The sequence below is a fragment of the Nanorana parkeri genome, unplaced genomic scaffold, assembly GCF_000935625.1.
Source record: "Nanorana parkeri isolate BGI_ZX_2015 unplaced genomic scaffold, ASM93562v1 scaffold254, whole genome shotgun sequence".
NCBI lineage: Eukaryota > Metazoa > Chordata > Amphibia > Anura > Dicroglossidae > Nanorana > Nanorana parkeri.
In genome coordinates this window covers 241173-254087 of record NW_017306522.1, presented here as the reverse complement: position 1 = coordinate 254087, position 12915 = coordinate 241173, and the positions used below count along the sequence as shown (strand labels likewise).

The window sequence follows — 12915 nt, the reverse complement described above, 5'->3', positions numbered from 1 at the left end:
CATCCGCAGATGGAGGGGAGAGGGCACCTCCATGAAACAGAGGGACACCTCCCTGAAATTGCTTATTTCAGGTTGGGATCCCTGGCATTGACCTATACACATACAGCACAGCAATTAATTAAGTAATAAAATGAACTAGGATCACACTAATCCAGCACGTTATTATTCTGAGTTGCCCCACTAAAGCGGCGGCCATATTGAGTGGGGCACGTGAGATTAATAACGTGCTGGATTAGTGTGATACTAGTTCATTTTATTACTTCATTGCTGTGCTTTATGTGTATAGGCCAATGTAGTTGGATCTGTATGTGCGCTATAATTAATCGAAATTAATCGATTTTTAAAAATTTCGATTAATCGAACAGGAAAATTTTAATCATTACCAGCCCTAATATATATATATATATATACACACTCACACGCACACATATTTTGACCTCCTGGTTCTCAGGCATTGTCCATTACTTTTATTTACTTCCACAGATTGTGCTGCATTTAGCTTTTCCCCTTTCTGTGTTAGGAATTTTTTTGTTATCACAATTTTCAATGAGTTTAGCTCACAGGCCTGCACACATATTTTATGTTATATTTTACGTTTAATTTCAAATGAAATCATATCGGAGAAATGTGCCAACTTTTATTGCTGATCTCCTTCTGAAAATACTAGTTGATTAGAATAAATGCAGTTCTGGAGTTTTGACTGTCAAGCAAGCAGGTTTTCAAAAGGATGCCAGCAATGGCAGTCCATGTATTCATCCTCATAACAAGTGTGTTGAGAGGCAGTAGCAACCAAATTATTTTTTCATTCTTCCATTGGAGACTAAAGAATGAAAGTGAAAATATGATTGCTTGGTAAGGAGCATACAGAGAGCTCTTTCACATGAGATATATTATAATTCACCAACTTTAGGCTACTTTGAACAGGCTCTTCATGGAATGATCAAGGCTGCTACTGGGGGCAAGAGCACCCGTCTTTCCTAATGGAAGAAGCCTAAAAAGCAGGGTGCAAAGTCCTCTGTCTCGCTGCCTTTCAAGAAGCAGCCTTTCCATCTCTCCAATTCCCTTACTTCAGCATCAAAGCCCCGCAAAGTGGCTTCTCATCCACTAGGAAAGGCTAGCACTCCAAGTCTGTCAAATCCTTTGACGAGCATTTTTCCACATGAAGGTGTATTTCCAGAGTCGGAGGACATTTGTTGACCTTTGCAGATGTTTGGATGCGGCAAGTGATGTTCCAGGGCTGCAAACTCCAGTTTTGTTGCTGTTGTTTCACGTTCCTTCCTCATTTTGCACAGATTATCGGATCTCCATCAGGCCTTCATGGATCTTCTTAATCAAGGTATAAATGCCTCAGTTCAAGGCCCTGAAAGTTTTATTTGGGTTCAAAAGTTTTTGGATTAAAACTACCAGATCTGCCATTTCGTTCCTCCACCAGGGAGACCGTGGCATGGCACTGCCCTTCAGCTTCTCTGCACCTTGGGTTTTCACCAAGTTGCTTGCCCGAGTGTTAGTTCTGTTGTGTTCTATTTGCATCCCTGTTGTGGTGTACAACCTCCTACAGAGGTTCAGGTGGATCCTGAACCTTCAAAATCATCTCTTGAACTGACTCATTTCTGGTGACTTCTATTATGGACTGTATCTGACACGGCGCCATCAGTTTTGTCACTTCAAGCACCAACCTTTCAACAAGGTCTGTACGCTGTATGGAGTGCAGGTGATTTCGTATTATCAATTGCTTCTCAGCACATCTCAGATCAGTATGTTCCCTCCCTGTGAGAAGCTTCAGGTTCTCTAGTTTCAGGTTCAACACTTCAATCCAAAAGCCGGCCAGCTCTCCTCTTCTGCATGAGGACCTTACGGCTGATGGTCGCCTCCTTCGAGGCAGTTACCTTTGCCCAATTTCATACCAGATATCTGCAACACAACCTTCAACATCAGACCAACCTGTTGGAGAACCATCTGATTCGGATTCAGTTGGATAGTGCCATGGCTGTGGTGCACATCAACCATCAGAGAGGAACCAAAAGTCTTGCTGCAGCAAGAGATTTAGTGTTGCTCCTGTCCTGGGCAGAACTGCACGTTCCAGCCACGTACATTCCAGGTGTAGACAGTTGGCAGGCAAAATTTCCTCAGCTGACCGTGTCTGGGCCCAGGAGAGTGGTCCCTACATCTAGAGTGCTACAGGACCTGTGTAACAAATGGGGGACACCAGACATGACCCTTCTTGCCTCCAGGTTCAACAACAAACTAGACAGATTTGTATTCAGGTTCAAGATTCTCCTAGAGAAAGAGTGGATGCTTTAGAGCAGAGGCTTTCACTCCAGGAGCTTTTCCATGGAATGAATCCTTTTCTCCCTGATGGGTCTGGATCAGGATTTGGCTGTCAGCACCATTAAATGCCAAGTCAGCGCTCTTTCCATTCTGTTTCAGAAACCGTTGACTCTTACTCTTTGTTTACGACCCTTGTAAAAGCTCCCTTCCCTCTCTGTTGCCCAGTTGCTCCATGGGATCTGGCTCTCCCGGTGCATCAGAAACCACTATTTGAACCCATTAGAGGCATTCATCTCTCTGCCCTGAACCGCTAGGTGGGTGAGAGCACTCTACGAGGAGCTTATCTGAACTGGCAGCGTTATCTTGCATAGAACCCTTTTTGTTCTTGCATAGAGACAAAGTAGTGTTGAGGCCCCGGGACTTTCTTGCTTGAGGTAGCGTTGAAATAAATCGACTTTTGTCGCGCTGCTTTCTGCTGATTCATTAGAAATTAGCCAAAATGCAAAGAGATTCTGGCCAGCTTATGATTGGGAATTACCCAACAAGCTCAGTTGTCACTGGTGGAAGGCTCCCTCTGGTGGACTTCAGTGGCAACAAACTTGAAAGTGTATGGGAACCCAATCAATAAACTTCTCTTTTATCTCCCATTTGGTCTGTTACATATAAAGTTAAAGGTGTTTTGATATATTTGTTCGATAAATGCAAAAAATGTCTGTTGACCATGTCGGAAATCTTGTGATCTAATAAACTCCTGTGCTCACTGTCTCTTCTGCACTGTAACTAGTTTCCATTGTTCCCAGCTCTGCCTGTGGACTACAGAAAACCTCCGCTTATGGTATGGGGAGAGGTGTTTTATAGTCAACACAACATGTTTATATTTAACACAACATGTTTCTCTATAAATACAGTAAAGTGAGTACGCATTGTCACCCTAGGACAGGAAGTGTCTTAGTGGCAGGATCCCCAGGTGAAAATAAAGGAAAAATATTAGAAAATGCAGCTACTACATCTAAGGACTGTGAATTTTTTATATATTACATTTTGTCCTTGGCTTTTTATACATGTTAATCAGTGTTGTATATGTTCTTATTTCAAACCAACAATACTTCTAAGTACCAAAGAGAGCCGTAGTACACGGGCGGCTACACATTGAGTGGATGACACATGGAAAGCATGAGGGGAAGCTGTCACCATCTGATCTGAAATGTGGACAGATAGGAACACAATATAATGAATGATAGCGATCGCCGCATTGGATTTGGCATAAATCGAGAAATAACACTTTGCTCCATATATCACTGTGGTCCCACCGCATCTGATCTGGGAGGTGAGGGACTTTGTTCCGCATGTCTCGGAAATGGATTCACATTGGTCTTCAAGTGTTTCAGTTCTTTCCTCATATTCCCTGAGGCAGCGCATCAGTGAAACGTGTTGGAGGTTAACATAGAATTGCCACAGTGTAATAAAGAACACAAAAAATACAAATGAATACTGCATACAAAAATGGACGACATCCTACCTAAATTAAGTATGTATTGCGAAAGCTACAATTCATTTATATTATGAATGATGTGGCAACATGAGGCAGAACTGAGGGAATTGTTTTTGTAACAATGTTTTTAAATGTAGTTGATGGATTTTAATTTAATATGTGCAATAAATTGTATATTTTTTGTCTGACGCCTCTCAAAAACCCCATTGGTACTTAGATGTATTGTTGGTTTGAATTGTGAATAAGGGGTAAGGTCTCGGGCCGCCTGGAATCATTAGTCCTGTGGAGTTATGATATGAGAATCAATATGTTCTTATGACTTTGTTTTGCCTTTTAGAATACCAGTGGAAGGCAGTTCAATTTCTTTTATACGTGCTCTGCAACAAAACGTGAACCGGGATCTTCAAATGGTACGTTTTATATTCGGAGACATTCATAAGCTAATAGTCAACTCCTTCCAAAACTGATATTTGTTTTTTGGGCCGTTGGGCTTTTCTTTGGCTTCTCATATCTCTTAGGCCCTGTTCACACCTTTACGTTTTGACGCGCGTTCAAGGCTCTATGAACGCTCTACAAAACGTACAAACATGAAAATCCCATTGTTTTCTATGGGTATGGTTGATCTAATAAACTCCTGTGCTCACTGTCTCTTCTGCACTGTAACTAGTTTCCATTGTTCCCAGCTCTGCCTGTGGACTACAGAAAACCTCCGCTTATGGTATGGGGAGAGGTGTTTTATAGTCAACACAACATGTTTATATTTAACACAACATGTTTCTCTATAAATACAGTAAAGTGAGTACGCATTGTCACCCTAGGACAGGAAGTGTCTTAGTGGCAGGATCCCCAGGTGAAAATAAAGGAAAAATATTAGAAAATGCAGCTACTACATCTAAGGACTGTGAATTTTTTATATATTACATTTTGTCCTTGGCTTTTTATACATGTTAATCAGTGTTGTATATGTTCTTATTTCAAACCAACAATACTTCTAAGTACCAAAGAGAGCCGTAGTAAACGGGCGGCTACACATTGAGTGGATGACACATGGAAAGCATGAGGGGAAGCTGTCACCATCTGATCTGAAATGTGGACAGATAGGAACACAATATAATGAATGATAGCGATCGCCGCATTGGATTTGGCATAAATCGAGAAATAACACTTTGCTCCATATATCACTGTGGTCCCACCGCATCTGATCTGGGAGGTGAGGGACTTTGTTCCGCATGTCTCGGAAATGGATTCACATTGGTCTTCAAGTGTTTCAGTTCTTTCCTCATATTCCCTGAGGCAGCGCATCAGTGAAACGTGTTGGAGGTTAACATAGAATTGCCACAGTGTAATAAAGAACACAAAAAATACAAATGAATACTGCATACAAAAATGGACGACATCCTACCTAAATTAAGTATGTATTGCGAAAGCTACAATTCATTTATATTATGAATGATGTGGCAACATGAGGCAGAACTGAGGGAATTGTTTTTGTAACAATGTTTTTAAATGTAGTTGATGGATTTTAATTTAATATGTGCAATAAATTGTATATTTTTTGTCTGACGCCTCTCAAAAACCCCATTGGTACTTAGATGTATTGTTGGTTTGAATTGTGAATAAGGGGTAAGGTCTCGGGCCGCCTGGAATCATTAGTCCTGTGGAGTTATGATATGAGAATCAATATGTTCTTATGACTTTGTTTTGCCTTTTAGAATACCAGTGGAAGGCAGTTCAATTTCTTTTATACGTGCTCTGCAACAAAACGTGAACCGGGATCTTCAAATGGTACGTTTTATATTCGGAGACATTCATAAGCTAATAGTCAACTCCTTCCAAAACTGATATTTGTTTTTTGGGCCGTTGGGCTTTTCTTTGGCTTCTCATATCTCTTAGGCCCTGTTCACACCTTTACGTTTTGACGCGCGTTCAAGGCTCTATGAACGCTCTACAAAACGTACAAACATGAAAATCCCATTGTTTTCTATGGGTATGGTTCACACCTTTCCGTATTTCCACCCGTCTGAAACGCCCTACAAAACGGCCTACGCTCAAACAAGTACATGTACTTCTTTGGGCCGTTTTTGTTGGGCGTTTCCATTGGGATACAGCCAAGTAGCCCTCAGAAACGCGGGTTTGTCGCGCGTTTTTTTAACCGCGAATCGCTGTAAAAAAATACGCCTAGGTGTGAACCCAGCCTTAGACTTAGAGACTACTCTGGTGGCATAGTGACCCAAAATCAAGATGGCATTGGTCAGTAGAAAGAGGCTTTTTAACAGGAGAGCCCGGCAGGCTACATTTGTTAAAGTGATGTACAAACTGTAAAAAATAAATACATTAATCTTAGAAAATATAAGCTGTTAAAGTGCATGTCCAGCAAAACCTGTCAGATTTTATTGATGTGTCCCGATTGCACATGTTCCCTAACATCCTATGTGGTAAACCATTGTCACTGTGATGGTAACTGAGAGGACAACTCTCTAAGGGAGCCTCAGGTATCAGTAATAACATGACAGCGATTCTTATCTTTTCCAAATCTATCCAAAACAAAAAAAAATGTTTTGGCTGGACATTCATTTTAAAGGATAAGTGCTCTTTAAAACGAAGTACACGTATTCATTGTCCCCCTTCCCCTTTGCAGAGCTTGGAGGTAGAATTCCCCTATTTACATCCAGCTCTGCAATGCTCGCTCTGCTGACCGCACACCCAGCAGGGAGGCAGACATGGCCAGGAGAGGAAGACCTAAAGCGCTGAAAGTCAACAAACAGAGGAGCAGTGTCCCTCGGATGCTCCAAAAAGGGTCCTGCTGTAGCGACCCGCGACATCAGGACCCTTTGCCCTATTGCAAAGCATTGAAGAGCGATATCGCGCGGTAAATAGCCACGATATCGCGGAAATTACAGCGCGATAAATCGCTCAATGTGAACGGGGCCTAAAAGTGCAACAATACTCAGGTAGACTGGGACATTAAAATGATGCTCAATAGGAACTAAAGGGTCCAAACTGTGCCAAGAATTTATCCCCACACCACCAGCCTGAACCATTGATATAAGGCAGGATGGATGCTTTCATGTTCTTTTTGCCAAATTCTGTTGCAGCAGAAATCGAGACTCAGCAGACCAGGACCACTGGTCCAGAAAGTGTTACAGCTGAACTCCCAAGATAAAAAAAGACATACATTAATTCAACTTTGTAATCAATAATACTTCACTAAAGCCTATCTCCACATGCAACCCCCCTTACCCCTTTGGAGGGAAGGGAGGGTAGCCCTGCTGCAAGGGGAATTTGTTTTTGCCTTTTATTTATTTTATAAATGCAAGCAGTGTAAATACCTGAATTTGATGTGGTGTCAGCCTCTTGCAGACCCCGTAAAGAAGAGCTAGCGTGTGGGAGGCAGAATAAGCAGAAGGAACAAGTTAGTTCACGTGCTGACAAGAAGGATGCTGATAGGAGGAAAAAGCAAAGTGACAGAGAGATGAACTCATCACTGTGCTGCTTCACTTTTTACAGTTTAGTCACAGGCTGGGATGGATCCAGGACTACCTGGGCTCAAAGGAAGTGGGTTGAATGATGCGGCTCATCAGACTGAGGGAATCTTGTGGAGGAAAAAAGTACTAAGGAGAGAGCTCCAGAATGAAAGTGAATATTACACCATTAGCTGTTTTTTTTTGTTTGTTTTATCGAGCTATTTTTTTTTAGCTTTTTTATTTGTTACTTGAGTTTTGCTTTAATATTTTGCAAAACAAAAAAGTACGGACTATATCCTTTAAATCAGTGGTTCTCAACCTGTATAACCTCAGGACCCATATTTTTCTTTGGTCAATAAGTCGCGACCCAAGTCACACTGCAATGGAACGCACAGCATTAGGGTGCCACGCGTTCTAGTGCAGGCGTACAGACTGTGGGTGGGAGTGTGCGTTTGTGGTACCATTCAAATGAATAGCAACGCAACACACCTCCCGCATCACAATGCATGGTAGATGCGATTGTGCACCGTTAATCGCACGGTACTATATGATTAATGCACTGTACTAGTGTAAATGGGTCCTCAAAAACACTGACATACATGCACAACCACATACACATTCTCCCACACACTCCAAAAAATGTAAGTAATGCATGGATGGATGGATGAATGGAGCTCTATCACGACCATAGCCCCATCCCACCTCAAGCTGACGCTCGACCCTGGGCAGCCTATTTTGAATAGCTGCTTGGTGAGAGAATGGACAGTGCTGCGCTAGGGGGAGGCTGAAGAGCATCTCACCTAGAAAAGTGGAAGGCATGAGGCGACCCACTGAAAATGGGGTCGCGACCCACCAGTTGAGAACCAAGGCTTTAAATATACAAACAATGTAAAGTGAAAATGAGAACCTGTGTGTCCAGAAAGACAACTTCTTTTTAATCATCTTGTTAATAAACTATTTGTAGTAATAATATTTCCAAATGTAGAAATGAATAGAAAATTGTCACTAAAATTTTTTGTGGCTGTAAAAACATAGAATGGAAATTATAAATTGCCTGGGAAATACGATTATCTTCAAACTGTAGAATACATTTCAAGGTGGGTTTCCAGAATAGTAGCTGACAGATTTGGGACATGTCACATTTGCACGCTGTAAACATTGCGGCTGTGCCATTTTTTCAGGCATCTGTCAGGCATGCCTTTGAATGAGTGCTTTATGGTCAGCGTACTCGAGTTTGTAGAATGCCAGCCAACAGTACTGGAACCCCTGTCAGTGTTTTATTGCTCACAATCACCACCCTGTCCCTCACTGTGGCTCATAATCAGTATGGAAGGGTCTGTGACGAGAGGACGGCAGAACCGGACGAGTAGCTTCCCGGCCGGCTGTCGTAATTACATGGCCGATCGGGTGTCTCCAGAGACGCCCGATCGCTTGTATTAGCAGCTGCTGTCACTGCCGGTCCCGAGATCCGCTGTGCCCGGTGCGGACGGGACCGGCACAGCTCTGTGACAGGAGATCAAAGGGAGCAAGGTACACGGACTCCCTTTGATCTCCTTTCCGTCCCCGAATGCAGGAAGTGATGTATATTACATCACTTCCGCATTCTGCGGTCACTCTCCAGCTGGGGAGAAACTGGTGAAGCAGGTCTCTGCTTCATCAGCTTCTCTTGGGGTTCCTAGGTGACATTAGGGGTCTTGGAGACCCCTGATGTCTCCATAAAAAGGACCTGTCATGTAAATTGGCTATCCCATAGGGGTCTTCTTATCCCCCTATCTGATGGCAATAAAATTGTGTACAAAAAAACAAGTAATTAAAAATGAAAGAAAAATGTTAGGTTTTTTTTTATGCTTCTTTAAGTCCCCCACATACACACGCAGATATGCGTCGGGTGCACCTACGTGCGAAAACGACTATTGTGCCACACATGTTACATATCACCGCGAATGTCGTAGTGAGAGCAATAAGTTAAGGGCCATTAGTCACTGATAACACTAAACTGATGAGCAGTAAAAGCGTTTAAAGCCTCGCCTATGGCCAATTTTCAGTGTGGTCGTTTTTCACAATTTTGCGGGCGCGCGCAATTTTAAGGCTTGACATGTTTGGTGTCTATTTGCCCGACGTGACCCCATCTTTTATATTTTACCAAAATGGGTAAGAATAAATGTTTTATAAATGTTTTTATTACTTTTTTCATTATATAGGAAAAAATAAATAACCCCCTAGTGGTGATTATATACCTCCAAAAAAATCTCTGTGTTCCTAAAAATCTTTAACATAAATTGCAAGGCTATATTCCGGTCATGCTGACTGGTGAAATTTTTGACTGATTAGTGAGACACCCTAAAATTTTTCAAGCCTTGGCAATTCTGACTTAGATTCACCCAGGATTCACTGTTGGGTGCTGCAGTGACTGGATGGCACCGCTGGTTAATCCAACATAAGACAAAAGTAGTCACTGGCACTCCAAAGCTTGTTCACATAATGCTTCTTTATTGCATTTTAGAGTGAGCGCAGCCTAGTCCACACCTTGGAGTGCGTGAGGCTGCACCAGCACGTAATGTGATTTCTGACAGCTCAGCGGTCACTATGATGATCACGGCTGTTGGTGAATCGAACATACACCTAATTACCAATGATGAAGTGTGACTATTGTATTATATGGCGGTCCATATTGCCTCTTATTTGAATATGGTGATGCAGAGGTAACAACATTCTATTCATATTTGGTGGGAAAATCTGACGTCATAATGAGGTCAGAAGGGCGTTGGAGAGGTTTGTGATTTCATGCAGCCCCTTCCTGTGTACATGCCCCACATGGATTGTTGCCTGGTATATCTCAGTGTGGGTTTCCTGATGGTGATAACAATTTATCATGGCTGCATAATGTGTGTTTAAAAATAGGGATGCACCGATACTAGTATTGGTGCCGATACCGAGTACTCGCCCAACTACTCCGATGCCTAGCCCGATACCTTAACTCCCGGTATCAGGGAGCCGGGCAGCAAGTCAATACATGCTGCCCGGCTTCCTGATTGGCCGGTAAGCAGGCGCCATGCTCCTTCGTCATTTGGTAACAAGGGAGCATGGAGTCGGCTTTCCGGCCAATCAGGAAGCCAGGTGGTGAGTCATTACACGCCGCCTGGCTTTCTTAATGGGACTTCCGGAATCGGTATGGGCAAGTACCGAAAAAAATATATCGGTGCTCTATACCGAAAAACCGGTATTGGTACATCCCTAGTTACCTTCAGCCACCTGAAACGGGTGTGACAGGATAGCCCGAAGCACAATAGGGAGATAGAAATAAATGTTGTCACCGTGTAACAGGACGTGAGGAGCGAGGAACTTCTTGGCAGGAATACCAGGTATTATTTTAATGAAAGATTTGAAAATATTACAAATGACTTTTGAATTGATGTTCCATGTTAAAGCTTGTATAAGATTTTAGTGATTGGCTTTTCATTTGATACATGTACAGTACAGGCAGTCCCCGGGTTACATACAAGATAGGGACTTTAGGTTTGTACATAAGTTGAATGTGTATGCAAGTCGGAAGAGGTAAATTCTTTAAGTGTAACTCCAGCCAAAAAAAAAACATTTTTTAGTTTTGGATAGCATAGGGAAGGGTCACGGTTCTTTTGCTTTCTGTTCCTGTTGTTCAGAAGATTATAATATAATTAAAACATTTTTTTATTTAAAATGACACAGCAAAAAAAGTTTTTTTTTAATTTTATTTTATAAACTTTATGTTTTATTATTTGTTTGCATTTGTAATTTTTATTTATTTAACTTTTTCTTTACTTTTTTTATATTTTTTGTCTTTTTAATTAAATTTTTTAATTTTTTTAAACTTTTTTTGTATAATAGCTAAGAGCAGGCTGGCTATTGCATCTGCCCACTGCCTGCTGTCAATCAGCAGAGGAGGGGCCTGAAGCAGAAAGTTCTTTATCAGGTCCCCCCATGCTGATTGACAGCAGGCAGTGGGCGGGTGCTAGAGCCAGCTTGCTATTGGCTATTGCATTTTACAATATCCAATAGCAGGCTGGGCATGGCTCCCAGCCTGCAATGAAGAGTAGGCAGGGAGGCGGGGCAGAGGAGCCGCGCCCGGACCAGGAGAGCGGAGGATCGTCCGGACTGGGGAAGCCGACGGAATGGCTGAAGAGGAAGTCGGCACATCAGCGGAGGTACATGGGGCATCGGCGGTATGCAGCGGTCTGTGTCCCCGCTGCCTCCGCCAACACAGGCGCGGAGAGCAGTGGGGATTTGAAAGGACACAGGCTGCTGCAGCCACAGTTCTCCTAAATGTACCGGCGGCTGCTGGTACATTTAGGAGAACTGTGGACCCTGTTCGTAAGTACGGATTGTCCGTAAGTCGGACGTCCGTAACCCGGGGACTGCCTGTATCTAAAATGTTTACATTTCAGGAGGTTATCTCTGTATAACAAAAACAAATTCATAGTAAGCGCAACTCGCATGATAAAAGTTTATGATTCCGCTGAAATAGTTTATTGAAACTTGTGTACCACATCACTGGTGTCCCTCCTGTGTACATTGTAGTGCAGCTGCTAGTGTGAATGCAGCCAAAAGCTGGTCATACACCTATAGATTATCTGCAGATTTTCTGATGGAAAAAGTGCAACAAATTCCTCCATCTACGCTAAACTGTGTGGACGGAGGAATCTCCCACTGGGCCAAGCTTCAGTATCTTACTAGTCGGCCCCGCTGGCTGTCAAAATACCTGAACAATGCCTGCATCCAATCAGATTGTTCAGGTATTTTGAGAGCCAGTGGGGCCGACTAGCAACATACTGAAGCTTGGCCCAGTGGAAGATTCCTCCATCCATACAGTTTAGTGTAGATAAAGGAATCTGTTGCACTTTTTCCATCTGACCATAGAAAATCTGCAGATAATCTTTAGGGGGATGGGCGCTTTAGACAGCATGGTCAGTAATAAGTAGTTGCAGACGTTTTTGCTCTGCTCCCGGCAAGTATGCTGCAGGATTAGGACTGTGCCCCATTGCCAGCGGAGAGAGGAGGCACCACTCACTGCGCATCTGGATCAAGGTCTTACATTTCGCACCATTGAATCTACACTTTATTACCAAAAGTATTGGGACACCCCTTTCAAATCATTGGATTCAGGTGTTCCGTGAAATGTCCTTGCTATTAAATTTTACGTGGTCACCTGTTAGTGGTATTAGAACAGAGTGGAAGCAACTGGGAGCAACAGCAATTCAGCCACGAAGTGGTAGGCCACGTAAAATGACAGAGCGGGGTCAGCGCATGCTGAAGCGCACAGTGCGCAGAAGTCACCAACTGTCTGCGGAGTAAATAGCTACAGCCCTCCAAACTTGGTGTGGCCTTCAGATTGGCACAACAACAGTGCGTAGAGAGCTTCATGGAATGGGTTTCCATGGCCGAGCAGCTGCATCCAAGCCTTACATCACCAAGTGCAATGCAAAGCGTCGGATGCAGTGGTGTAAAGCACGCCGCCACTGGACTCTAGAGAAGTGGAGACGTGTTCTCTGGAGTGACCAATCAGACTTCTCTGTCTGGCAATCCGATTGACGTGTCTGGGTTTGGCGGATGCCAGGAGAACGGTACTTGCCTGACTGCATTGTGCCAAGTGTAAAGTTTGGTGGAGGGGGGGATTATGGTGTGGGGTTGTTTCTCAGGGGTTGCGCTTGGCCCCTT

General features: G+C 43.1%; 1 protein-coding gene across 1 annotated transcript in view; it reads left to right on the top strand.

Annotated features, from left to right (window-relative positions):
- Nucleotides 1-12915, top strand: part of PIWIL4 (piwi like RNA-mediated gene silencing 4) — a 138498-nt gene that overhangs the window by 83022 nt on the left and 42561 nt on the right. Inside the window, exon 14 of the mRNA XM_018556805.1 lies at nucleotides 4098-4170. Coding sequence (XP_018412307.1) covers nucleotides 4098-4170 — 73 coding nt within the window. The remainder of the gene's footprint in view (nucleotides 1-4097; nucleotides 4171-12915) is intronic.